This window comes from Panthera uncia (assembly GCF_023721935.1).
Source record: "Panthera uncia isolate 11264 chromosome E2 unlocalized genomic scaffold, Puncia_PCG_1.0 HiC_scaffold_19, whole genome shotgun sequence".
Classification (NCBI taxonomy): domain Eukaryota; kingdom Metazoa; phylum Chordata; class Mammalia; order Carnivora; family Felidae; genus Panthera; species Panthera uncia.
In genome coordinates, this window is record NW_026057588.1 from 8,213,157 (window position 1) to 8,238,907 (window position 25,751).

At 51.8% G+C, this 25,751-nt stretch overlaps 2 protein-coding genes across 2 annotated transcripts in view; both read left to right on the forward strand.

The window, feature by feature from the left end:
• Positions 1-51: 51 nt before the first annotated feature.
• PLEKHA4 (pleckstrin homology domain containing A4) lies at positions 52-24,688 on the forward strand. The gene is made up of 20 exons (XM_049620907.1): positions 52-726; positions 1,176-1,265; positions 2,355-2,462; positions 5,117-5,189; positions 5,309-5,409; positions 5,560-5,669; positions 6,266-6,481; positions 6,881-7,160; positions 7,798-7,869; positions 9,385-9,432; positions 9,583-9,663; positions 9,820-9,969; positions 11,491-11,589; positions 14,303-14,443; positions 15,096-15,195; positions 15,269-15,345; positions 22,264-22,425; positions 23,326-23,384; positions 23,758-23,870; positions 24,217-24,688. The coding sequence occupies exons 2-20, from the start codon at positions 1,182-1,184 to the stop codon at positions 24,483-24,485; spliced, it is 2,343 nt and encodes a 780-aa protein (XP_049476864.1). The 5' UTR covers positions 52-726; positions 1,176-1,181; the 3' UTR covers positions 24,486-24,688.
• Positions 24,689-24,780: 92 nt separating this feature from the next.
• The window catches only part of HSD17B14 (hydroxysteroid 17-beta dehydrogenase 14), a 16,199-nt gene continuing 15,228 nt past the window's right edge, over positions 24,781-25,751 (forward strand). Inside the window, 2 exon segments of the mRNA XM_049620910.1 lie at positions 24,781-25,108; positions 25,610-25,656. Coding sequence (XP_049476867.1) covers positions 25,021-25,108; positions 25,610-25,656 — 135 coding nt within the window. The 5' untranslated portion in view covers positions 24,781-25,020.

Genomic DNA, 25,751 nt, shown 5'->3' on the forward strand with positions numbered 1-25,751 from the left:
GGGGGGGGGCAGCCCCTCCCCTTAGCGGTGGGGGCAGCCGAGCCAGGGGTCAGGCTGGCGGGGGGGGGGGGGGGGGGGGGGGGGGGGGGGGGGGGGGGGGGGGGGGGCGGGGGGGGGGGGGGGGGGGGGGGGGGGGGGGGGGGGGGGGGGGGGGGGTCAGCCGGGATTGGAAGGGGAGACAGCAGCGTGGGCGGCTGGCGGACCAGCAGAGAGGAAAGAGAAAAGGAGAGGGAGGAAGAAAGAAGGGGAATCTGAGGGAGAGAAGGAAACAGCGGCGGTGGGGACGGGGAGAGAGAGAGAAAGAGAAAGAGGAAGAGCTTGAGTGTGAGGGAGAGAGAGGGGGAGAGAACGAGATGGAGATCTAAGGAAAAGAGACTCAGAGTCAGAGAAGGAAAGATCTGGAACAGAAACAGAAAGACTGGAAGAGAAAGTGCTGGGGGGGGGGGGAGAGGGGGTGCGGGCAGGGGAGAGAATGAGCCAGAGAGACTGGAAGAGACAGATTAGAGACAGATAGACAAGCTGGGGCCAGAGACAAGGTGTTAGGAGCCTCAAAAAAGGCAAGAGGGACCAGAAGTGACGCAAAGCAAGAAGTGTGCGAGTGAGCAGGTGAGAAGGCAGACAGGTCTGAGAGGCAGCACCCAAGAGCCAGAAAAGGAGGGAGACTGCAGCTGGGTGCCCCAGCGCCCGCACGGCGCTCTTACCCCCATCCTTGGGACCCCAGAGCTGGTAAGTTCCCTGGCTGGCCTGGGAGGGACTGCCTGGGCGTGCATTCCTGGCGTCAGGGCTTGGCAGGGATGGCCTAGGGGTGCGTGTGGGAGGGCTGGAGACAGGTAGCTGGGGGCAGCCGCAAAGAGGCAGGGAATGGGGCTCCCTAAGCACAGAGAGGGTCAAATTCCTGGCGAGAGTGCAGGGGGCAAGAATAAAGGAGCCCCTATTCCCTGTCTTGGGCGGCAGACAGCTGCCCCCCTCCCCGCAGCTGCCAATGCCGCCCACCTCTCTTGGCATCGCTCTTGGTATGCAGTCCCGGGCCAGGGCCTCCCCCAGCCCCCCAGTCCCCAGACAACAGGCTCTTTCTCCTCAGCCTCCTCCGACCTGCGAGCCCCTGACCCCGTCTCTGTCCCCAGCCGGGTCAGCTGCAGAGACACGCACACAGCCCCTTTCTTTCTCTCCCCAAGCCCTTGATGGAGGAGGGCAGACCCCGGAGCAGCCTCAGCCTGGCCAGCAGCGTCTCCACCATCTCCTCCCTGGGCAGCCTGAGCACCAAGGTTTGAGCTTCTTGGAAGGGCCAGGGAGGTAGGCGGGGCTCTGGGCTGCCCCATCCTCTTTTTCCCCAGCCCTGGTTCCGTGCCAACTCAAGGGATTCTGTTGTTAGGAGCCAGGATCCTTAGCGATGGGATCTGCCACACCTAGTAAGGTCCCCAGTTGCCCACTAGCCCCAGCTAGGAATTTAGAGACGCTCCCAGCTGTCTCCACCCCTCCTGTTTTCCCAATTCAAAGCCAGAGTAACAATCTCGCTTGACTTGGTTGCTAAGTTAAGGCTACTCCCCAGCCATGAGGCTCTCCCCAGGAATTCAGGCGGTGACTACCCTTGACTGGGACTGAAAACTCCCTGTCCCAGCTCCAGGCATCCAATCTACCCAGTTCTGAAACCCGAGAAGGAAAAGACCTTTCTCAAGAGGGCTGAGATAGTTGCCTCCCAAGTAATCGCCCCAGCCCCAAGTTCAGTGACACTCATTTCCTTGTCCTCTGCCATTGTCTTCACTCATTTAGACTTTACCAAGCTCAGAATCTAGAGATTCAATCCCAACTCAGTGCCATCCCCAGGGCAGGGCATCCTGGGGGACCCTGGCTATGGATGCTGGAGATGCCTGGGTGGACAGGAGAAGGGGTTCCTCTCCTATTGGGAGGGAGGGATTTGGAACCGTATGTCTCTGGTCATGGTTGCTCAGGGATGTCACTCCCTGGCACTGAAACATCCTTCCATTCAGCTGACCCATCACCAGGGACTCTGCATGGAGATCTTTCTTGATTATGGGGACCTCCCAGGCAAGATCTCCAATTCAGATCCCAAAGACTCCACTACATCTCTGGCTCAGTTAGACCCTCCATCCCCAAATTCCTTCCTCGTCAGCCAGTAGTCTCTTCCTTTCCCCCAAACAGCTCCGTCCACCCATTAAAAGTGTCTGTTAGCTCTGTAACGCACACATCCAATTCTGATCTCAGAATGCAGTCCCCTCCTTGGGTGGTTTCTAAGGGCGGCTGAAGTTGGGTCTTGGGTTGCCTGACTCCCAATGCACCGCCTCCCCCAAGCCCATCCAAGGCCCCATTCACATCTGTCCTCCTTCTCTCCTCAGAAGCCTACCCGGGCAGTAAGCAAAGTGCACGCCTTCGGGAAGAGAGGCAATGCACTCAGAAGGGACCCCAACCTCCCGGTGCACATCCGAGGCTGGCTTCATAAGCAGGTGGGGTGAGCGGGTGAAGGGAAAGGACACCGAGTGATGCTAGAGGCTGTCCCCCTGGCTGTCCCCTGTTTCTCTTCTTCCAAGTCTCCAAATGTGTTTTGTTTTTCTTTTATTACAAAATAGATATTTATTTAGTTTTGAGAGAGAGAGCACAAGTGGGGGAGAGGCAGAGGGAGAGGGGGACAGAGGATCCAAAGCGGGCTCTGTACTGACAGCAGCGAGCCCGATGAGGGGCTCAAACTCATGAACTGTGGAATCATGACCTGAGCTGAAGACTGAGCCACCCGTACGCCCCACCCCTCGTTTTGTTCTAACAATCCTTCCCCCCTTTTGCTGTCATTGTTCTATGCACCCATTCATTCAGCAACCACTTCCTGAATATTTACAAGGTGCCAAGCCCAGATAAGACAAACAAGTATCTATAGTATATTCAGGATGGGGCAGGGCAGAGACGGATAATACATTAGCTTGTTTCAGATTGTAGGAATTGCTTTGAAGAAGTAACACAGGAGGATGTACTGAAAAGTGACAGGGGGGGGGGGCGCCTGGGTGGCTCAGTCTGTTAAGCCTTCAGCTTAGGCTCAGGTCCTGATCTCACAGTTCGTGAGTTGGAGCCCTGCATCGGGCTCTCTGGTGTCAGTACAGAGCCTGCTTTGGATCCTCTGTACCCCCCCTCTCTGCCCCTCCCCAGGTCTCGGTCTCTCTCTCTCTCTCTCTCTCTCTCTCTAAAATAAATAAAAACCAGGGCCCTGGGTGGCTCAGTCGGTTAAGCACTGACTTCATCTTGGGTCATGATCTCGCGGTGTGTGAGTTCGAGCCCCACGTCCGGCTCTGTGCTGACAGCTCAGAGCCTGGAGCCTGCTTCAGATTCTGTCTCCCTCTCTGCTCCTCCCCCACTTGTGCTCTGTGTCTCTGTCTCTCTCTCTCTCTGTCTCTCTCTCTCTCTCAAAAAATAAACATTTAAAAACTTAAAAATAAATAAAAGTGGCAGAGTACCATTTGACTCTTGGTCAGGGAAGGCGTCTCTGAGATGACATTTGAGTTGAGGCCTAAGTGACATGAATCACTTCATCACATCGTGACATGAATGAGGCCGATCGTGTTAAGATCTGGGGGCCGAAGGAATCTGAAAGCCAAAGGCCCTGCAGCAGGCCAAAGATTGGTGTTTGGAGCCAGCCAAGGGTTGAGACAGAAGGAGTGGCAGGGCAGTGGTTCTCAAAGTGGTCCCTGGCCAGTATCCTCAGCATCATCAGGGAACTTGCTGGAAATGGCACGGTCAGCTCCCACCCACCCTAGATCTACTGACTCAGGAACTGTGGGGATGGGACCCAGGAAGCTGTAATGTAACAAGCCCTCCTGGTGATTCTGATGCAGGACCAAGTGTGAGAGATTCCCTGCCAGCCTGTAAAAGAGAGTAAGGAGGGGCGTTTAGGTGGTTCAGTCAGTTAAGCGACTCTTTTATTTAAATGTATTTTTTAGGTAATTTTATTTATTTATTTACTTATTGAGAGAGGGAGAGTGCGTGAGCGGGGGAAGGGCAGAGAGAGAGGGAGAGAGAGAATCCCAAGCAGGCTCCGTACTGTCAGCGCAGAGCCCGATGCAGGGCTCGAACTCACGAACCGTGAGATCGTGACCTGAGCCGAAACCAGGAGCCGGACGCTTAACCAACTGAGCCACCCAGGCGCCCCAAGCGTCCGGCTCTTGATCTCAGCTCAAGTCTTGATCTCAGGGTTGTGAGTTCAAGCACCAAGTCGGGCTGTGCACTGGGTGTGAAGCCTACATTAAAAAGAGAGAGAGGGGCGCCTGGGTGGCGCAGTCGGTTAAGCGTCCGACTTCAGCCAGGTCACGATCTCGCGGTCCGTGAGTTCGAGCCCCGCGTCAGGCTCTGGGCTGATGGCTCGGAGCCTGGAGCCTGTTTCCGATTCTGTGTCTCCCTCTCTCTCTGCCCCTCCCCAGTTCATGCTCTGTCTCTCTCTGTCCCAAAAATAAATAAAAAACGTTGAAAAAAAAATTTAAAAAAAAAAAAAAAGAGAGAGAGAGAGAGGGTAAGATTTATTCTAGGTGTGACTGTAAGCTCTGTTTTGAGCAGGGGACTCCCCCAATCTGGCTTCTAATTTCAAAGGATCATGCTGGCTTCTGCAGGAACAGATGGAAGAAAAGAAGAGGGGCTGGAGGTTGGAGAGAGAGTAGTTCTGGCAGAGGAGATGGGGAGATACAGGATTAGGGTTGTGGCTCAAGCCACCTCCCTGGCCTCTCTGTGCCTCAGACTCCAGCGTAATCAGACCGAGTCGTGGTATGTAAAGTGCCTGCCCACGTGTTGTATAGTATCTCGTTCCAGCCTTCCAGGAACTTCTCAATCCCCAGTTGACAGATGAGAAGCCACAAGTGGCCTGGCCAGGAAATGACTAGTCTGATGGCATAGTTTGAGAGGGGTGGAGCTAGGAACCAAACGCGGGTCTGACTGTCCAGAATCTATGGTCGCTCGACCACGACGCTCTGGCTTCCAGCTCTCCAACTCAATCCATTGCATCAAACGCGTTTCTGTTGCGCTCTCTCTATGGGTCCCCGTCTCCAGGTGTCACTGTCTCCGTTCCCACATTTCCTCTCCCTACTTCCCGTCTCTTGAGGCCTCCCCTCCTGCTCTGTTTCCCCAGGACAGCTCCGGGCTGCGCCTCTGGAAACGCCGCTGGTTCGTCCTCTCTGGCCATTGCCTCTTCTATTACAAGGGTCAGTGCCCTGGCCTGCGTGGGGTGGACGGGCCCCCCACCCCCCACCGCCTCCCTTTCCTCTGGCCTCTTGGCCTCCAGATCCCTGTGTGATCCCTGAGCCCAGCCCCTCTTTTGCAGACAGCCGCGAGGAGAGCGTCCTGGGCAGCGTCCTGCTGCCAAGCTACAGTATCAGGCCAGATGGGCCAGGAGCCCCCCGAGGGCGGCGCTTCACCTTCACCGTGAGTCTGTCCCTGGGGTCACTAAGGCACTAGGCAATGGGGGCAGTCATTGGTGCATCCATTATTGGAGATAAGTCTTGACCAGGTTCCGTGGCATCCTCCTTTCTAGAAGTCGCGGGCGTCCACGTCCCCAACTGTCTTTCCCCGCAGGCTGAGCACCCAGGCATGAGGACCTATGTTCTGGCCGCTGACACGCTGGAGGACCTGCGGGGCTGGCTGAGGGCGCTGGGCCGGGCCTCTCGCGCAGAGGGGGACGATTAGTGAGTATAGGTCCTGGCCGTGGCCCTGACGTCCAATCTGGGTCCCCCTAATCCCAGCCCCTCCCCTTTAGGCGCTGCCTCGTCAATGTCCAATCACTTGTCTTGTAGCTCAGGAGACTCCGCCCTTCAAGTCCCACCCCCCAGGGAGATTCATCTCCTCCAATCAGCAAAGTCTTTCTCTTCTAGGCCCCACCCACCACTTTGTCCAGCCCCCGCCCATCAATATTCCACCCTCCCTGGTTGGCTCCCTCGGAAGTCTCCATCCCTAAGGCTGCCACTTAAAGAATGTCAAATATAGAAAGACCGTCACTGCCCCAGCCTGACCCAAGTTTCAGGCTGGAGACTCATAGTCTGGGACATTGGGTCCAGAGACCCAGATGGACCTTGTTACACTCCCCCCCCCCCCCCCCCCCCCACTAGTCACTGCCACGCTCTGGGCCTCATTTTTCCCATCTGCAAAATCTGAACAATGATTTATACTGCACCACCTTCGCTTTATTCTGTGTATGTTCCCGTGTGTGCTCATCCGTGAAGCGGGAATAAGGGTTGTTATGAGGCACAAAGGAGTGTTGTCTTTTTCTGTACCCACTTGTTAGCGGGCGACCCAGGTCACCTGCACTTCCCCAGCCAGGAGAGGGCCCTGGCGGCCCCGGTGGCCCCCCAGAAGTGAGCAGAGGGGAAGAGAGGCACAGCTTAGAATCACCGGAGGTGGCTCGGCTGTCCAGAGGTCGCGGACGACCTGGGCTGCTCACTCCCAGCCCCACAGCCGACCTCCAGTCTGGACCTCGGATCCGGAGGACTAGGAGCCCCGAGTGAGTTGACGGAGTCTGGGACAAGAAGGTTTTACAGGGCCGAGCATCGGAGGGGAAGAAGAAGCGGGTGGGGGAAGAAAAGGAAAAAAAAAAAAAAAAAGAAAAAAGTTGGGGGCGTGGCCTAAGAGGAGGGCAGGGACTGGGACTGCTTCCCGGTAAGGCTTAGAGCTTTCTTTCTTGAGTAGGTGGGAGTTGCCGGAGTTCTTATGGGGGGCAAGTCCTAAAGAGGAGATGCCACAAAGGGGGAAAATATTCATGCTCTGGCTAATAGAGGGGAGTTCTACTCCAGAGGGACCGTCAGACACTTTGGAAGGAGACGCACACATGAGGGTGACTGGGTGGGTAGTGCGGTGAAGGGGCTCTAGTTGACCTAGTTCCCCTATTCTCTCTTCCCAACAGCCTGTTCACACCCCTCTCTCGCCCTCCATCCCCTCTGAGCCTCCCCCGGCCCCGTTCTGCTCCTGCGCGCAGACCCCCTCCGACCTCGGGTGACATAGCACCTCTTGCCAGACCCCATACCCCTCTGAGTCGCATCGATGTCCGGCCTGCCCTGGATTGGGGCCCCCAGCGCCAGACACTCTCTAGGCCCCCCACTCCCCGGAGAGGACCTTCCTCTGAGGCTGGGGGAGGAAGACCCCCCAGGAGTCCCCAGCACTGGAGTCAGGAGGCCAGAACACAGGTCAGCAGAGAGGTAATGGGGAGGGGGACTACATTTCCCATATGGCTAGGGGCTGTCTTTCCAGGCTGGTCTGCGGGCCATGGCCCCTTGAGCATCATGGGGATTGTGGTTCAGCATAATCACAGCTGGGTTCAGATGTGAGGGGGAAAGTGAACTTCATCTCCCATCAGTCCTCAGGGCTGTCTTTTCGGGCTGGTCTCTGGCCATTACCCCTTAAGTATTATGGGGATTGTAGTCCAAAATACTGTCCTCCAAGACCATGCTGGGAGAAGTAGTGTGGATTACACCTGTCTTGTGTCTCCAGTTTCTTTCCAAGATGTTCACTTGCTATTTTTCTCTGAGCATCGTGGGATTGTAGCCCAGAATATCTACAGTTCACCAAAGACGTGAGAGTGAGAGTAGATTACAACTTCCTTTGGTCCCTGGGGCTGTTTTGCCAGGCTTGTCCCATTAGTATCATCCTATGTGTCCCCACGGTGGCACATAGCTGGAGGACAGGTAGTTGAGACAGTTGTGGGGCTCAGTTCTGAACCTCAGTGAGTCTCCTGAGTCACATCAATTCTGGACACATCCACTCTAATATTTGTTACTAAAACATGCCAATTTCTAACCATCTCTGTTTCGATATTCCTCCCAGGCCCCCTCTGGCTCCACGTATCTCCAGCTACCCCCGAGAGCTCCCGGGACCCGGGCTTCCATGGTTTTATTGGTAGGTGTCCTGGAGCACCTTGAATCTGCCAGAGCCCCCTTCCTTGCTTTCTTTGCTATGGAGAATGTCATCTCCCAGACTTGGGTGCCTAGAGAAGACTGGGTATTTCCAGGTCCCTTGGCAGACTCTTCTGTTAGCTTCCTAAGACTGTTGCAAACTGGGTGGCATGCATATAGAATATCTCTCCATTCATTCATATCATCTTCCGGGTATATATTTGAGTTTTAAGTTTTTTCCGCAGGGATCTTGTGTGCTCTTAGTTAAGGTAATCCCTAAATTCCTGATAGTTTTTATAGCTATTTGAATGGTATCTTTTTCTTTTTTCTTTTTTTTTTTTTAACGTTTATTCATTTTTTGATAGAGAGACAGAGCATGGGGTGGGGAGGGGCAGAGAGAAAGGGAGACACAGAATGCAAAGCGGGCTCCAGGCTCTGAACTGGCAGCACAGAGCCCAACGTGGGACTCGAACTCACAGACCGTGAGATCATGACCTGAGCTGAAGTTGGACGCTTAACCAACTGAGCCACCCGGGTGCCCCCCCCCCCCCTTTTTTTTTTTTTAATTCTGTTTTCTAGCTATGGATGGTATAGAGATATATGATTGATGTTTGGAACTTCATCCTTCCTCTGGGATCCTTTCTGAATTCTCTTATTTTATTTTTATTTATTTATTTATTTATTTATTTATTTATTTATTTATTTTTAAGTAATGTCTACACCCATCGTGGGGCTTGAACTCACAAACCCCAAGATCAAGAGTCACATGCTCCACTGATTGAGCCAGCCAGGCGCTCCTGAATTCTCTTATTCTGATCACTCTTTGATTTTGTTGGTTTCTCTGGGTAGGTGAGCATATCATCTGTAAATAATAGTGGTTTTACTTTTCCCTTTCCTATCCTTACACTTCGTATTGTTTTCTTTTTCTTTTCTAATAGCATCGGTCAAGATCTCTACTAGTGTGTGAAACTGTAACAGTAGTAGTGAGCATCCGTATTGTATTTTCTCTCGTAAAAGAAATGTCTGTGTGGCGCCTGGGTGGCTCCGTCGGTCGAGCATCCGACTTCGGCTCAGGTCATGATCTCACGGTCCGTGAGTTCCAGCCCCGCATCGGGCTCTGTGCTGATGGCTCGGAGCCTGGAGCCTGCCTCGGATTCTGTGTCTCCCTCTGTCTCTCTGCCCCTTCCCTGCTCGTGCTCTGTCTCTCTCTGTCTCTCTCTCTCAAAAGTAAATAAACATAAAAAAAAAAAAAAGTTTTTAAATAAAAAAAAAAATAAAAAAGGAATGTCTGAATTTTCTCCCCGAGTCATAACATGGCTATAGCTGTTTGGTAACAGAGCCCATTGGATCTCCCTAAAGCCAAGAATCTGGCGGTTGGCCTACTGAGGTTTGCTAAAGCTTGGAACAAAGCTAATAAGGAGAAAGGTGTCTGTCAGTAGAAACGGGGCTTGATTCAGCACTGGGCTACAATAAAGACCTGTCTGTCCATGTGACCCCTGGCTTTTCTCTTTCTCCTCAGCCGGGTCCCCCCCTAGACTCAGCTTTTCACCAAAGCTTGGAGACAGATGTAAGTCCTCCCTGGCCCAACCCCTGCCGAGTTCTCAGAGGCGGGAAGAGAATGCTTTAGATGGTGGCGGTGGTGGTGGCCGTGGCCGCAGGGAGGACAGGGGAAGAGCCAGATCTGGTCCATAAATAGCTCCTGTCCTCCTCTTTCCAGACTCTGTTGACCAAGTTGTGTGGGCAGGACCGGCTCCTGAGGAGGCTACAGGAGGAGATAGACCAGAGGCAAGAGGAGAAGGTATGAGGCTCCGAAACGGGGAAGGACTCTTGGCCTCTCCACCCGTCTCTCCCTTCCTGAGCCCCGGCGCGCCCCAGGATTTGGGAGGACACCGTCTCTCTCTCCCTGGGGCTGTACGTGGATTCAGAAGTTGAACCACCTTCCGTCTCGGTGCAGGAGAAGCTAGAAGCAGCCTTGGAGTTGACCAGGCAGCAGCTGAGCCAAACAACCAGGGAGGCCGCGGCTCCAGGGAGGGCCTGGGGGCGCCAGCGCCTCCTGCAGGACCGACTGGTCAGTGTGAGGGCCACTCTCTGTCACCTGACTCAGGTGAGCGTCTAGGAAGGAGCATGCCCTCCCAGGAGGCCTGAGGACGCTACAAGTTGTCAGTGAAGGGGACCTGCCGGCAGAGGCTTATGGGAAGGTGGTTCTTGAGCATTCCCCTCTTTCCGGGTTTTAAACCAGTCATCTTGACAGTCTTAGAGAGTGAGGGGCAAACAGCCAACAAACAGCAGACTTAATTCAGTGGTTTGAGAGGGTGAGTTTGACATGGGCTTCCTGGTTTTGAATCTCAGCTCCTGCTGTGTGACCTTAGAAAAGTTACTTGACCCCTCTGGGCCTTAGATGCCTCTCTCTCTCTCTCTCTCTCTCTCTCTCTCTCTCAAAGAGAGAGAGAGAAGACGAGTAGACAGAGAAGGAGAGACAGAATCTTAAGCAGGTTCGACAGCCAGTGCACAGCCTGACCCGGGGCTCCCTTTCACAAACAGTGAGATCATGACCCGAACCGAAATCAAGAGTCAGACGCTCAACCGGATGAGCCACCCAGTTGCCCCCTCAGATGCCTCTTCGATGAACTTGAAATGATAAAAATAGTATTTAGTACACACAGTCATTGTAAAAATTTCTTAAATACATACATATTTAAACATATATAATCTAGGGGCGCCTGGGTGGCACAGTCGGTTAAGCGTCCGACTTCAGCCAGGTCACGATCTCGCGGTCCGTGAGTTCGAGCCCCGCGTCGGGCTCTGGGCTGATGGCTCGGAGCCTGGAGCCTGTTTCCGATTCTGTGTCTCCCTCTCTCTCTGCCCCTCCCCCGTTCATGCTCTGTCTCTCTCTCTGTCCCAAAAATAAATAAAAAACGTTGAAAAAAAAAATTAAAAAAACAAACAAACAAAAAACATATATAATCTATAATATACATATATAAATGAGTGATTATTTAACACTTATATATTATGTAATATATTTTCTATATATATCATGTATATATCATATATTTGTGAATATTTAAAAGTTAGGTACCTGGTAGATGGTAAGAAATATTTAAACGTTAGCTATAATTATTGTTATCTGTAAAATGGGGACATTAATAATACCTACCTCACAAGAATTCAATAAATGAGAGCTAAGTGCGGTGCCTAGTACATGGTAAGCACCTAATAAATATTAGCTGTGATGATAATGATTCTTCCTTGGGGGTACTTAGAGACCCTGGGGGTCTCTCTCTCTCTGTCTTGACTGTCCCAAGAATTTACTAGATCTGTAGACTCTTCCACCCTAGGGGAGTTCAGAGGTAATCAGAGAATTTAGGGAAACCTGTTATTTGTCTACACTAGCAGCTCATTGGAATGGCAGGTTCCTTATAGACTCTGGGGAATCCTAGTAGTCTGAGCAAAGGGGCTCTTGGGAATTGTAGTCCATATGTGTCCTCTCCCCCCCCCCCCCCCCAATCCGGGCACTGGAGACCAGGCCTTCCTTCCTCCTCCTCGGGCTGGGAAAAAATGGAGTGGGGAAAGATCTGGTGGGTGGGCGTACTAACCCTGTGTTTCCCTGTTTTGGGCACCCGAGGAGCGAGAGCGGGTTTGGGACACATACAACAGCCTGGAACAGGAACTGGGCAGCTTGAGAGAGACTCTGGAGTACCTGCTGCACCTTGGTTCCCCCCAGGTATACATACCCCAGCCCCAAGACCCCACACTCCAGCCTCGGCTCCTTGTCCGCCACTGAAACCCTTTTGGCATTTAACCCCTCCCACTTCGTTTCAAACTCCTCCCCTTACATCCTTTCCTTACATTTTGAACCCTTTATTGTAGTTAAGACCTTGCCCTTCGTTTTAAGACACACCTGTTTGGAATCACTCTCTCTTCTGGTTCTAAATCTCTCCTCTAATTTTGAAGCCCTGTCCTCTGGTTCAAAATTTCACCCCTCAGCCCTGCCACATCCTGTGTCCTGACTTTTATTGTTTCATTTATCCTCCGGAATTTCTAGTTCCAAATACAATCACTTGGTTCAAGCTTCACTACTTTTTTTTTTTTTTTTAATATTTATTTATTTTTGAGAGAGGGGGGGAAGGGCAGAGAGAGAGGGAGACACAGAATCCGGAAGCAGGCTCCAGACTCTGAGCTACCAGCACAGAGCATGATGCAGAGCTTGAACCCATGAATCGTGAGATCATGACCTGAGCTGAAGTCGGAGGCTCACCCGACTGAGCCCCCCAGGCGCCCTATTTTTTTAAATGTTTATTTATTTTGAGAGAGACAGAGAGCATGAGCAGGGGAAGGACAGAGAGAGGGAGGGAGAGAATCCCAAGCAGGCTCCGAACTGTTAGTGCAAAGCCCCACTTGGGGCTGGATCTCACGAACCATGAGATCACAACTTGAGCTGAAATGAAGAGTCAGATGCTTAACTAACTGAGCCACCCAGGTGCCCCTAAAGATTTTATTTTTAAGTAATCGCTACATCCAACATGGGGCTTGAACTCACAACCCTGAGATCAAGAGTCACATGCTCCTCCAACTGAGCCAGCCAGGCTCACCCCCTACCCTACTTCTTCATTCTAAACCTAATAATCAATGGGGCGCCTGGGTGGCTCAGTCGGTTGAGCGTCCGACTTCGGCTCAGGTCACGATCTCACGGTCCGTGAGTTCGAGCCCCGCGTCAGGCTCTGGGCTGATGGCTCAGAGCCTGGAGCCTGCTTCGATTCTGTGTCTCCCTCTCTCTCGGCCCCTCCCCCGTTCATGCTCTGTCTCTCTCTGTCTCAAAAATAAATAAATGTTAAAAAAATAAATAAATAAATAAATAAATAAACCTAATAATCAAGTTTCTAGATCACATATCTTTAGTTTAAAACGTTGACTTCTAGTATTAAATGCAGACTCAGATTTAAGCGCTGCTCTCTGCATGTTAACCCCCTCCCCCTTCTTCCTAAAATCCACTCTCACTGCTAATCCCCCCTCCCCACTGGTGTTAAAAATCACTTGGCACCAGCAGTATATGCAAAGAACCAAATTAGGTTTATTACAGGAATTCAAGGTTACTTTAACACTTGAAAATCAGTCCATGTATTTTTGTAAAAAGGAGAAAAGCCTTCATCTCAAGTCTAGCAAATAAAGGTATGAGGAGCAGAGAAAAAGAAGTAAACCTATTTTTACTTATAGATGACATGATTGTATATATGTAGAAAATCCAAAATAATCTCTGGATAAGCTAGTAGAATAAACAAATTCATCAAGGTCACTGAATGCAAGGATAATACGCATAAATCAATGGTCTTCCTGTATGTTAGTACCAAATGAATAGAGAATATTTATAAACAATAGTGTTTGTAATTGACATAAACAAGTAAAATATCCAGGATGAAATCTAATGAAAGATATGCAAGGCATCTATTCGGCACGCCATAAAACATCACTGAGAGAAATTAAAGAAGACATATAAATGGAGAGATATACCATGTTCATGGATAGGAAAGATACCATAATATAAAGATGTAGTCTCTCCAGATTGATTTCCCCAGTGGGGATTTACAATCCCAGTACAAATCTGGGAGGTTTCTGTGTAGAGATTGACAAAATGACTCTAAATTGTATCCATCAGGGCAAAAGACTAAGTGTAGCCAAGGCAACCTCCAAAAACAAAGCTGGAGGACTAAGGCAAGTGAATGTCATGTCTGTCTGCAAAGCTACAGTTAATAAGACAGTGTACTAATGTCACAAGTTTAGACAAATAGACAAAAGGGATAGAATAGGATATTCAAGAGCAGATTCACATATATTTATATTCTCTCAAACTTATAATGGAGATAACTGCAGAGCAGTATAGAAAAGACAGTGTTGGGGCGCCTGGGTGGCTGAGTTGCTTAAGCATCTGACTTCGGCTCAGGTCATGAACTCACAGTTCATGAGTGCAAGCCCTGCGTCGGGCTCTGTGCTGACATTTCAGAGCCTGGCACTTGCTTCAGATTCTGCCTCTTTTTCTCTCTGCCCCTCCCCTGGTTGCCCTCTTTCTCTCTTTCTCAAAAATAAACATTAAAAAAAATTTTTTTTTTTAAAGAGTAGGATAAAATTATCCGAGTAACCTCACTTTGGGCAGAAATCTCTGTCCCCGCCCATTGCCCTGTTCTCTCCCACTCTCTCTCTCTCAAAAATAAATAAACATTAAAAAGTTAAAAAAAAAAAAAAAGAAAAGCCAGTGTTTGTGATAAATTGTGATGGGTCAAAGGGATATCTGTATGGAAATGGATATCCACAAAGAGCCTTCACATGCATACATCATGCGTTTATGATTCCATAAATACCGCCTCGCTGATTTCAGACCCATCTTTAACCCTCCTGGCATTTTCCCACCTTTTGAGTACCGGATTTCTCTCCTCCCCCCCCAGGACAGAGCATCTGCTCAGCAGCAACTATGGATGGTGGAAGACACGCTGGCAGGTCTGGGGGGCCCCCAGAAACCACCCCCCAACGCTGAACCTGACTCCCCATCCCCTGCACTCCAAGGCGAGGAGTCATCAGAGAGGGAGGTGAGACGCACAAGCCTCTCTCCCCACCCCCAGCTCCCTGTCCCATCTGCCCTGGCCCAACTCATCACCCACTCCCCCTTTTTCTCTCTCCCTTTCTTTCTCTCAGCTAACCAACCCCAGGCAAGTATCCTAGGCTCTGGAAGTATCTAGGATACTGTGCTGATCAGCAGAGAGCCCTACATGGGGCTCGAACTCATGAACCGTGAGATCATGACCTGAGCCCAAGTCAGACCCTTAACCTACTGAGCCACCCAAGCACCCCTCCCCTTATGTTAAATAGGGATAATAATTGCCACCTTACAGGAGGGGATTCAATGAGATAATGCGAATAAAGTGCTTATCACAGCGCCAGATGCATAATCATTATAAAACCTTGCACTTAAAATGCCTTGCTATGTGCCAGGCACTGTTCTAAGTGCCTTACATGCATGGATTCAATCTTCAGACATGGATTCAAAGGTGAAATATGGCCCAGAGAGGTAAAGTAACTTGAAGAAGGTTGCACAGCTCCTAGGTGGCAGAGCTGAGATGTGAAACTAGGATGTCTGGCTCCTGGTTTTCAGTCTTAACTCCTACTCATGCTGTGTCTTGATGGCCGAGTGCCTGAAAAATGACAATGATAAGCATTCTTCTCCTCTCCCGACCACGCCAGAGCCTGCCTGAGTCCTTGGAACTGAGCTCATCCAGGTCCCCTGAGGCTGACTGGGGGCGGCCGCCCGGGGGTGACAGAGACCTCCCCAGCCCTCGCTCAGGTGAGTGTCCTGGCCCGGGTGGGGACTTGCTTGGCGTTTCCTGTCCTCACCAAGTCCCGTTCTGTCCTCCCAGGTCTTGGATCTCCAAGGGTCTCCCGGGCCTCCAGCCCTGAGAGTCGTCGTCCTGTTTCCCCACCGCCGGGAACCAAGGTAGGCAGCCCATCCAGCCTCCTCGGGTCCATCTTGTAACCCTTTAGTCTGACCACCCCCCACTCTGGGGAGACAGCTGCGAGAAAGGAGTTCTAGGGCCACACCCCAGAGCAGAGAGAGAGATTGGTTGAGCGTTGGGATTGAATTCTGTCTCTGCTGCTTCTAAGCTGTGTGACTTTGGGTCACTTATTAAACCTCTCTGCCTCTATGTTCTCATCTGCAAAACGGAGCTAATAGGAGTACCTACCGCCTAGAGCTGATTTGCATATTCAAACTAAGTGAATGCCCATTAGGTTGAAAATAGTGCCTAGATGTAGTATCTCATTCATTCATTCATTCATTCAACACATATTTATTAAATATCCCTTTGGCTGTCCAATAAGGTAGCCAGTCACCACATGTGATTATTTATGCCTAAATGAATTATAATTTGGGGCACCTGGGTGGCTGAACTCTGTTAAGCATCCGACTCTTGATTTCGGCCCAGGTCATGATCTCACGGTGCGTGAGTTCCAGCCCTGCATCAGGCTTTGCATTGACCGCACGGAGCCTGCTTGGTATTCTCTCTCCTTCTCTCTCTGCCCCTCCTCCTCCTCTGTCTCTCAAAAATAAATAAGTAAACACTTAAAAGAAATCAATGAATTAAAACGAGGGGCTGGCTCAGCTGGCTCAGGCAGTAGAGCGTGTGACTCTTGATCTCGGGGTTGTGAGGTCGAGCCCCATGGTGGGTGTAGCGATTACTTAAAAATAAAATCTTTTAAAAAATGCACTAAAATGAAGTAAAATGAAAAAATTCACTTGCACTCACTGCGTTTCAAATTCTTAGGAGCCACACTTGGCCAGAGGCTACCCTGTTGGACAGGGCAGATACAAAACATTGCCACCATCACAGAAAGTTCTATTGCACAGAGCTGTTCAGGCGCTGAGGGCACACACGTGAACAGAACGAGGAAAAAAAAAATCCTTCCCTCAGGAGTCTGACATTCTAGTGGGAAGAGGCAGATTATAATTTACTGTACATTATTTTATACGTTATAAGTGCTAAAGAGGTAAAAGCAGAACACGATGAGAAGGTCTAGAATGCCGGAAGAAGGGGTGCAATTGTAAATGGCTTGGTCTAGGGTGACGCTTGTGCAGCCGCCTGAAGGAGGTGAGGGAGCGAGGCTTGGGGATATCTGGTGGAAAAGCGTTACAGGCAAGGGGAACAGCCTTTGCAGAGGCTCTGGGGCAGGACTGGGCCTGCGGTGTTGCAGAAGCAGGTAGAAAGTCAGTGTGTCTGGAACCGAGGAAGCCAGCGACGGGGGAGAGGGCAGGAGAGATGGGGCAAGGGCGTGGATCGCGCATGCGTGGTCCTGTGGCCCTAGGTGAGCCCGGACCCCTGGAGGGTTCTGAGCTGCCCGAAGCGGGAACCGGCGCCCTCTGACGGCCGTGCGGGGAACAAGCCTCAGGGCGAGCGCTGAGGCCGGGACCCAGGGAGGACAGTCCAGGCAGGAGATAACGGTCATTTCCACTAGGTTAGAAGGAGTGGAGATGTTGAGAGGGAGGCAGATTCTTGTTACACCGGTCTGCAAACTTTATCCCAAACTCTCGGGACCAGATGTAATTCAAAATGCAAACATTTGCAGACTCCAGGCTGGTAATATGATGCGTATGCTGTATATTCTATAATATCCCCCCACAGCGCCACCCTTAATCAAACACGTTACATTTCTCTAGCAAAATGTATGAATGTTCATACTTAAACGGGATTTGGTTTATAAATAACGTCTGAATTTAAATGTCAAGTTTTTAAAAATATAGCAACGAACAACCAAATGATCGATTGAGTTCCATGGAATAAAAATTGATTATAGGGGCCCCTGGGTGGCTCAGTCAGTTGAGCATCCGGCTTCAGCTCAGGTCCTGATCTCACAGTCCGTGGGTTCGAGCCCCGCGTCGGGCTCTGTGCCGACAGCTCGGAGCCTGGAGCCTGCTTCACATTCTGTGTCTCCCTCTCTCTCTGCCCCTCCCGGGCTCCCGTTCTCTCTCTCTCAAAAAAGAATAAACATTGAAAAAATTTTTAAAAATTGATTATAAATACAAGGCACTTTTTAAAAAAAATTTTTTAATGTTTTATTTATTTTTGACAGAGAGGGAGAGAGAGACAGAGCATGAGCGGGGGAGGGGCAGAGAGAGAGGGAGACACAGACTCCGAAGCAGGCTCCAGGCTCTGAGCCGTCAGCGCAGAGCCCGACATGGGGGCTCGAACTCACAAACCGCGAGATCATGACCTAAGCCAAAGTCTGTCGCTTAACTGACTAAGCCGCCTAGGGGCCCCAAACGTTTATTTATTTTTGAGAGAGAGAGAGAGACAGAGTATGAATGGGGGAGGAGCAGAGAGAGAGGGAGACACAAAATCCAAAGCAGGCTCCAGGCTCTGAGCTGTCGGCACCGAGCCTGACGCGGGGCTTGAACCTACAAACCACAAGATCATGACCTGAGCTGAAGTTGGCCACTTAACCGACTGAGCCTCCCAGTTGCCCCTGGGGTGTCTCATTTTATTTTTATTTTATTTTATTAAAAAAAAATTTTTTTTTTAACGTTTATTTATTTTTGAGACAGAGAGAGACAGAGCATGAACGGGGGAGGGTCAGAGAGAGGGAGACACAGAATCTGAAACAGGCTCCAGGCTCTGAGCTGTCAGCACAGAGCCTGACGGGGGGCTTGAACTCACGGACCGCGAGATCTGACCTGAGCCGAAGTCGGCGGCTTAACCGACTGAGCCACCCAGGCGCCCCTGGGGTGTCTCATTTTAATTGAGCAAATCGGTTGGGATCTCTTGGTCACTTAATAAATCCACACTGTTGAAGGTCAGCAATGAACTGTGTAGGGGCTGAGGGCAGGCCTCCCCAAGATGGGCCACTTTAGCATGAAGATTATTCTGAGCTAAAGGCAATCGAGACCCTGGGGGCCCAAGAGAAACATTGGTGCCTCCCTTAACTACATAGAAAAATCGAAATCGGAGCTCTTTCCCAGAATAAGGGTTATTGGCTGAGATAAATTTTATCTGAGTGGCCCATCTGTATGGTAGGACAACCATCTCATTACCAAATATCTCCTCCCCTTCTCGTCTCTCTGTGAAGTGCGTCCCTTCCCTCTAGAGTCCCAGGCCCCTACCCCCTTGTCCTTGGTTCGGAATGATATGCATACCTCATTTTGCCTGACAGCCTCTGGAATCTCCACGTCCATGCGGACTCCCCGTGCGTCCGCTGTCACATTTGGATTTCTCCGCTTAATCTGTCTGGTGTGAATTTGATTCTTGGTCCGGCTGGACGGGTGCTTGAAGGGGCTGGGGATTCTTGCTCCCTGAGAACTGAGCCCTTATTTCGTCTTTTTCTCCACCCCCAACGTGGGGCTCGAACTCACCATCTTGAGATCAGAGTTACCCGGTCTTTGGACTGAATTCACCAGCCAGGGCGCCCCCTGCAGGGCCATTTGAAACATTCGCGGAGCCCTACATCTGTGCTTGGATTTTTCTTCTGAGCTCTTAGAAGTCACAGATATTTCTTTTTTTCTTTACTTTTCTTTTCTTTGTAAGTTTATCCATTTATTTTGAGAGAGAGAGAGAGCAGGAGCACGAGCGGGGGAGGGACAGAGAGAGGGAGAGAGAGAGAGAGAGAGAGAGAGAGAGAGAGAGAGAATCCCAAGCGGGCTCCACACCCAGGACAGAGACACGGGGCTCAATCTCACTAACTGTGAGATCATGATCTGAGCCAAAATCGTCGGTCGCTCGACCAACTGAGCCACCCAGGTGCCCGTTACCAATATTTCTGTTGCTTCTTTTTACCGTAACCCACGGGGCTGTCTTTGGCTCCTTCGTTTATCTTGGAGGTCAGTTTAAACCAAAAGTCATAAATAACAAAAAGCAAGAAAGTAGCCACGGATAGCAGGGGCCCGCATGACAGAGGATGTGCTGAGACTCAGGTGACGATGCTGTACGTCGTAATACCAGGTGGATATCAGCACCAAGTTTAAGAAAACGTGTCCGTTTTTAGGTTTTTTGGTTTTTTGGTTTTTTTTTTTTGTTTGTTTTTTTTGCAGTGGCAGGGGAGGGAGGGGGGATGTAGAATTGCGCATAGGAGATTTTTGGAACTGATCTGGAAGGGGGAGCCAGTAAGATTTCTTGGCACATTACAGGTAGGGTATGAGGAGTCGGGAGTGACGATTGGGTCCTTGGCCTGGGCCTCTGGGGCAGTGCAGTTACCATTCAGGAGATGGTGGAAGGAAGGTGAGGAATCCAGGTTTGAATATGCTGATTAATTCCGAACTTCAAGTTTGAGATTATTCAAGTCATCGGGGCTGTTGTGGGCCCTGGGCTCGTGTGTACTGGGTTTCGCTGGACGCTGTGATCGCTGAGCTGAATCAGGCCACATCTCAGGCTTTGGGGAGCCTCAGACGGGATCACGATGAGAAGAGAGGGAGGCGTGTGCGTGGTACAATGGCAATAGCTCAGGGGCTCTGGGGGACACCAGCCGGCAGCTCCCAGACTCAGCCTCAGAGCCTAGACTCTACCCAGAAAGTAGAGAGACCTTCAAGAGTAGGTTAGAATTTACCAAATGGGGAATTTACTAGGGAAACAGCTGGTGCAAATGTTCCTAAAGCCAGCATCTCTGCTAGCCTACAGGATGCCTTTTTGTGAGTTCGGAGACAGGCACGCACCCCCTCTGGGAGGGCAGAGCATGACTTGGTCGGTGGAGGGCTCAGCCCTTGGGCAGTGAGCAACACATACATCTGTACAGGGCCGCTCAGGAGCCCAGAACTCTGGCCTCCAGAACCCCATCCGCCAACTGCAGGGTGGTCCAATTCAGAGCAACGAACATCTCCTGTGGGAGAAGTCCCTCACAGCGTGGGACACTCCAGAGGTCACTGCCTGGAGGTCATGGCCCAGAAGCTCGGATGGTATGTCTCCGGGTCAGAGAGCTCTGCTTGGGGTCTTATAGCTACAGCTTTGTTGTGTCTTATCTGTGGCTAGCTCCCTGTATGTGTCTGTGTCCACACGGCCCCCTTTCCTTAAGGACACATGTCTGTGGCAGGAGAGCCCCGTCTGCCTGTTTCCTGCCCGGAGCAGCTGACAAGTCCCGACAGCCTTCCTGTATCTCAGTCCCTCTCTGTCCCCTCCGGTTCAAGCTGGCAGTGTTCCTGCTGAGATGATTTCCTGGATCCCCATGTCACATGCCTAATCTCTTAGCGAACGGGTTGTCTGGCCACACCCTTGGGGTTCTCTCCAGACTTCTGGTTTCTTTTTAGCGCACTTTTCTTCCCCACCCCACCCCCGCCTTTGATTTAGCTCTGTCCTCTTGCGTTTTTTTTTTTTTAATTATTTTTTAATGATTTTATTTATTTTTGAGACAGAGCATGAGTGGGGGAGGGGCAGAGAGAGAGAGGGAGACACAGAATCCGAAGCAGGCTCCAGGCTCTGAACTGTCAGCACAGAGCCCGACGCGGGGCTCAAACTCACAGACTGCGGGATCATGACCTGAGCCGAAGTCGGACGCTTAACCGGCTGAGCCACCCAGGGGCCCCTGTCCTCTTGCGTTTTAAGCTCTTCAGGCTAGAAGCCCATGATCAAGGTGTGAGCAGGGCCGTGTTCCCTCTGAAGGTGCCAGGATCTGTTTGAGGCCCCTGTCCTAGCTTCTGCTGGTTCCTTGGCTTGTGGGGGCCGACTCCAGTTATACGCGGCATTTTCCCTCTGTGTGTTGTTGATCTGATTTTGACGGCCAGAGAGAGCTCCCCAAATCCTTTCAAAGGCCAACCCAAGTCGATCCTCTTGACAATTTAGTTAACGCGTCTCCTTCTTGGGGCGCCTGGGTGGTTCAGTCGGTTGAGCGTCTGACTCTAGGTTTCGGCTCAGGTCATGATCTCATGGTTCATGGGATCGAGCCCCACATTGGGCTCTGCACTGACAGCACAGAACCCACTTGGGATTCTCTTTCTCCTCTCTCTCTGGCCCTCCCCCAACTTGTTCACTCTCTCTCTCAAAGTAAATAAGCATTAAAAAAAAAAATTTTTTTTTTAAAATACATCTCATTCTTCCTTTTGTTGTGTCTAAGTTGACTCAAGAGTTGTTTCTTGGGGCGCCTGGGTGGCTCAGCTGGTTAAGCGTCTGACTTCAGCTCAGGTCGTAAACTTGCGGTCCGTGAGTTCAAGCCCCACGTCAGGCTCTGTGCTGATGGCTCAGAGCCTGGACCCTGCTTCGGATTCTGTCTCCCTCTCTCTCTGTTCCTCCCCTACTTGCACTCTGTGTGTGTCCCTCTCTCAAAAATAAAGACTGGGGCACCTGGGTGGCTCAGTCGGTTAGGCATCCGACTTCGGCTCAGGTCATGATCTCGAGGTCCATGAGTTCGAGCCCCGTGTTGGGCCCTGTGCTGACAGCTCAGAGCCTGGAGCCTGCTTCGGATTCTGTGTCTCCCTCTCTCTCTGCCCCTCCCCAGCTTGGACTCTGTCTCTCTCTCTCTCTCTCTCTCTCTCTCTCTCAAAAATAAATAAACACTAAAAAAAATAATAAATAGATAAATAAACCAACAAATAAATAAAGAGTAAAAACAAAACAAAACAAAAACAAAAAAACCCAGAATCTCGACTACTCATGCAGAGAAGCTGGATATGTCCAGGAAGTGTGGGTGCTTGTCGGGCTGGGGGTTTGGATTCAAACAGGGCAGCTGATGGAACTGAGAGGCCAGAGAGGCCGGTCGGGCCTTAAACATCCTGAGGGTGCTTGGAGCCACGGGAGGACAAAGTCTGCTCTCGGCGCAGAAAGATCGCCCTGAATCTGGTGGGGACCTTAAGGGGAGAGGGCAAGACTGGAGGCCGAGAGAGGTTCAGGGAAGAGATTAAGGGGAGCACCAAGGTTGGGGCCTCAAGCGTTCCTCGTCTCCCCAGGCCCCCCTCGCCCGGCCTCGGATGAGTGCCCAAGAGCAGATGGAGAGAATACGCAGAAACCAGGAGTTTGGACGGCCTCTCCCTCGCCCTGCTTCCCCCCGGCACCTCACTCTGGGGAGAACACTGTCCCCAGCCAGACGCCAGCCTGACAGAGAACAAAGGGTGAGGGGAAGAACAGAGGGCGCAAGGTGGGGTGGTAACGGATCCTCTCCTTCAAGTTTGAGGCTCAGTTTCCTTCTCTGTAAAATGGGCATTTCTCTCCCGCTTTACCCAGAACTGGGTTTCCAGACTCACCCCTGATCTGTGTGCCCGTGTGATGGCTCCCCTAGTGGGGTGGGGGTGCGGCAGGGGAGGCAGAGACAGTGTCGCTTCACCAGTGTTGTTCTTCCTTCAGAATGGGGGTCACAGGTCTGGACTGCGGGCCCAGCTTTTCTTTTTTAGTTCCTCTGCGTGATCAAAGCCGGGGTGGGGGTGGGGGGAGCGGGGGTTGGGGAGGGAAGTGAGCAAGTAAGGAGATGATTATATTCATACTGTTGCAATGGGGAGAGCATTCCAGAGCTGAAGATACGACCAGCACGATGTGTGTGAGACTTTTCTAGGAGGAATTAGACAAGTCCTAGGTGGGTCATTTTACAGCTGGGATTGTCTTTGTAATCAGAAGGCATCTCAGCCAGACATCAACAGCTCAGGGGTGTTAGAGGGGGTTAGAGGGGACCAACAGCTCAGCTACTCCATTATGAGGCGTAAATTGTGAATTTGGAGGGTCTGTTTCTGGCCTTGTCTTGTCATAGGTAAACAAGAGGGTGGTCATTTGTCGGTCTTATGTAGGTCATATGGAGAAGGGTGCTTTGCAGTAAGCCATTTCCCCCGAATGCAAATGGCTGGGGGGGGGGGGGGTACTTTCTTAACCCTTGCTGTTTTCCAGGAGTGCATGTAAAGTTAAACATTGTCAGTGTCTCTGGGGCAATTTCATTCCCTCTCTGAGCCCCCTTCATTTCACCCTGAAAATCAGACCATGAGGACTTCCAGGTGAGGAATTTCAATGCCCCGATTCCTTTTCAGCCTGTCCAGGGACACTCAGGAGCCCCCAAATGGCTCAGAAGCTCTGGATCCTGGAGCAGGTAAGGAAGTGGAAAGTGAGGCAGGAAGCAGAAAATCAATTTGCCAAAGGCTGCTTGCTGTCTCTTGAGTACTAAGATATACAGACTGCAGAAACTTTTAGAGATGCTTGAATTCTTGGGCCACCAGAAAGGCCAGGATCCGCAGTGAGAACTGGAGTTTCCCAAACTGCAGAACTGGATCGATATGAAACTCCTTTTCTCTGTTAGGAAAGCGGGTGAAATTTAACAGGGAATAGACTACAAATCCCATAATGCAAGCTCTGTTTAAAGTCCTTTAGAGATATGTGCTAGGGACTACAACTCCTGGGAGGACATGCATGGCCCTGTGGTACTGGCTAATTGTAGACGCCCCCCCAAATCTCTTTTTTTCTAGTCCGAGGACCACCACCCCTTATTTGCCAACATCCGAAGGTCACCGGGAGAGAGTCCTCAGCCTCTCTCAAGCTCTGGCCACTGAGGCGTCGCAGTGGCACAGAATGATGACAGGTGAGGAGGGGCTGGGGATCTTGGACTCCTGGGTTTTAGGGAAGAGGGAGCCAGACAGAGCCTGGAATCCTTGGTGCAGGTCGGGAGGGGTCTGAGAGCTGCTGGAAATCCTTTGTCTTGATGAGGAAAGTGCCCTTGAGGGCTCCGAAGTTCCAGATCCCAGGAAGGAGGGGACAGGGTTTCAGGACTCCTGGGTCTGGGGGAGGAGGGGGTTGGGGCCAGACCTGTGGGTCTGAGGGAGGAGAGGGTGGGGACTGGACTCCTGGGTCTGAGAGGAAAGGCCTGGGGGTCTGGACTCCTGTGTCCCAAAGTTTGCCATTCTCATCCCCCCAACCGTGCTATCCAGGTGGAAATTTGGACTCCCGAGGAGACCCTCTTCCCCCCGCGCCACCGCCTCCGTCAGATCCCACCCCCCAGGTGACCTCGCCCCCGAGGTCTCCAGTGGCTAATTCCAGTAATTCCAGCTCGGCTGGGTGCTCCCACCGGGGTAGTGGGCGTGGCGCAGGCCCCGCCTCTTGGGAGCCCACGTGGGAATCCGGGACCGCCCCTCCCGCCCTGACCCAAGAAGAGGGGGCGTGGCCTCTGCGGGTCACTCTGCTGCAGTCCAGCTTCTGACCTGCCCCACGCAAGCGCCGCAGCCAATCGGGGCGTGAGGGCGTGGCCTCGAGGTACCGCCCGGAGATCTGGAGCCACTCAGGGCGCAGTGGGGGCGTGGTCTGGTCCCCAGGGTGGCCCGAGGAGAAGTGTATATCGCCAAAGTTTGATTTTTCCCAACACTTGTCCAAATTCGGATTAAAACTTTGAACTTTTAGTCAATAGCTTTCTCTCTGTCTGTTTGGGGTTGTGACACTGGGGTCTCTTAGGGGCAGAGCTGGAGTCGTGGACTCCAGCGTCCCGAGGAGTGAAGAGAGCAGGGGCCTCGAACCTGTTGGTCTAGAAAAGGAGGCAGCTCCAGCCTGGATTTCTGGGTCTGAGGTTGGAGGGGTCTGGGGCCAAACTTCCAGGCTTCTGCCCTTCCTGGCAACGCCCCCCCAGGGCCGGGCTTCCAGGATCCAACCCCTATTTATGGTCTGACTCCACGGCCTCACCCTGACTGTGGAGGTGGAAAGAGGCACCTAGCGAGTGACAGGGAGAGAAGGACAGAAGCAGAATGGCCACAGGAACGCGCTATGCCGGGAAGGTGGTGGTCGTGACAGGGGGCGGGCGCGGCATCGGAGCCGGGATTGTGAGAGCCTTCGGTGAGTAGGGGGTCTGACTGTGCGGGAATATTGGGATCTGGGAGAGGAGAGACCCTGGGAACGAGTGGGGGTGGGGACCTTCAGTACTGGAGTGGAGATTTGGATCCTATAAAAACTCATTTTGCAACGCTAATGAAGGAGTAGGCAGTGTTAGCCTGGGGCCTGAGCTTTTGGCAGGTGTCCAAAACTGGTTAGTCCCCTTCTCTGGCTCTCAGTGACTGTAACTACAAAGTCGGTGGTTGGAGAATGTCGCTTGCAGGTTTGGGGTTTATTCTGGAACCCAGGGTTGGGGGCTCAGGAACCCCAGCAGGCACCTGGAGTGGCCAGGGAGAATATGGGTCAAGTCTTCTGCCTTTTGCTCTGGAGGATCGTCATGAGACTTTGGGGTCACGAGGGGGAACCGAAGGGAAGATAGGATAGGCCCCCCACTCCAAGTGGCCACCAGAGGGCAGCAGAGGCCTTTGCCAAGGTCTGTGCTGGAGTAACCTGTTCTATTCTCAGTGCAAAGCGGGGCTCAAGTGGTCATCTGTGACAAAGATGGTGAGTGAGCTTTCCTCAGTCCTCACCTCCTCCCTCAGACCCAGGAGTCCTGACCTCCAGCCCCTCCTCCCTCAGACCCAGGAGTCCTCACCCCCCAGCCCCT

Coding starts and splice junctions, on each gene's coding strand:
- PLEKHA4 (XM_049620907.1), top strand. CDS start 1,182: ATGGAGGAGGGCAGACCCCGGAGCAGCCTCAGCCTGGCCAGCAGCGTC. Junction 2,463..5,116: donor GAGGCTGGCTTCATAAGCAG/GTGGGGTGAGCG, acceptor CTGTTTCCCCAG/GACAGCTCCGGGCTGCGCCT. Junction 9,433..9,582: donor ACCAAAGCTTGGAGACAGAT/GTAAGTCCTCCC, acceptor TCCTCTTTCCAG/ACTCTGTTGACCAAGTTGTG.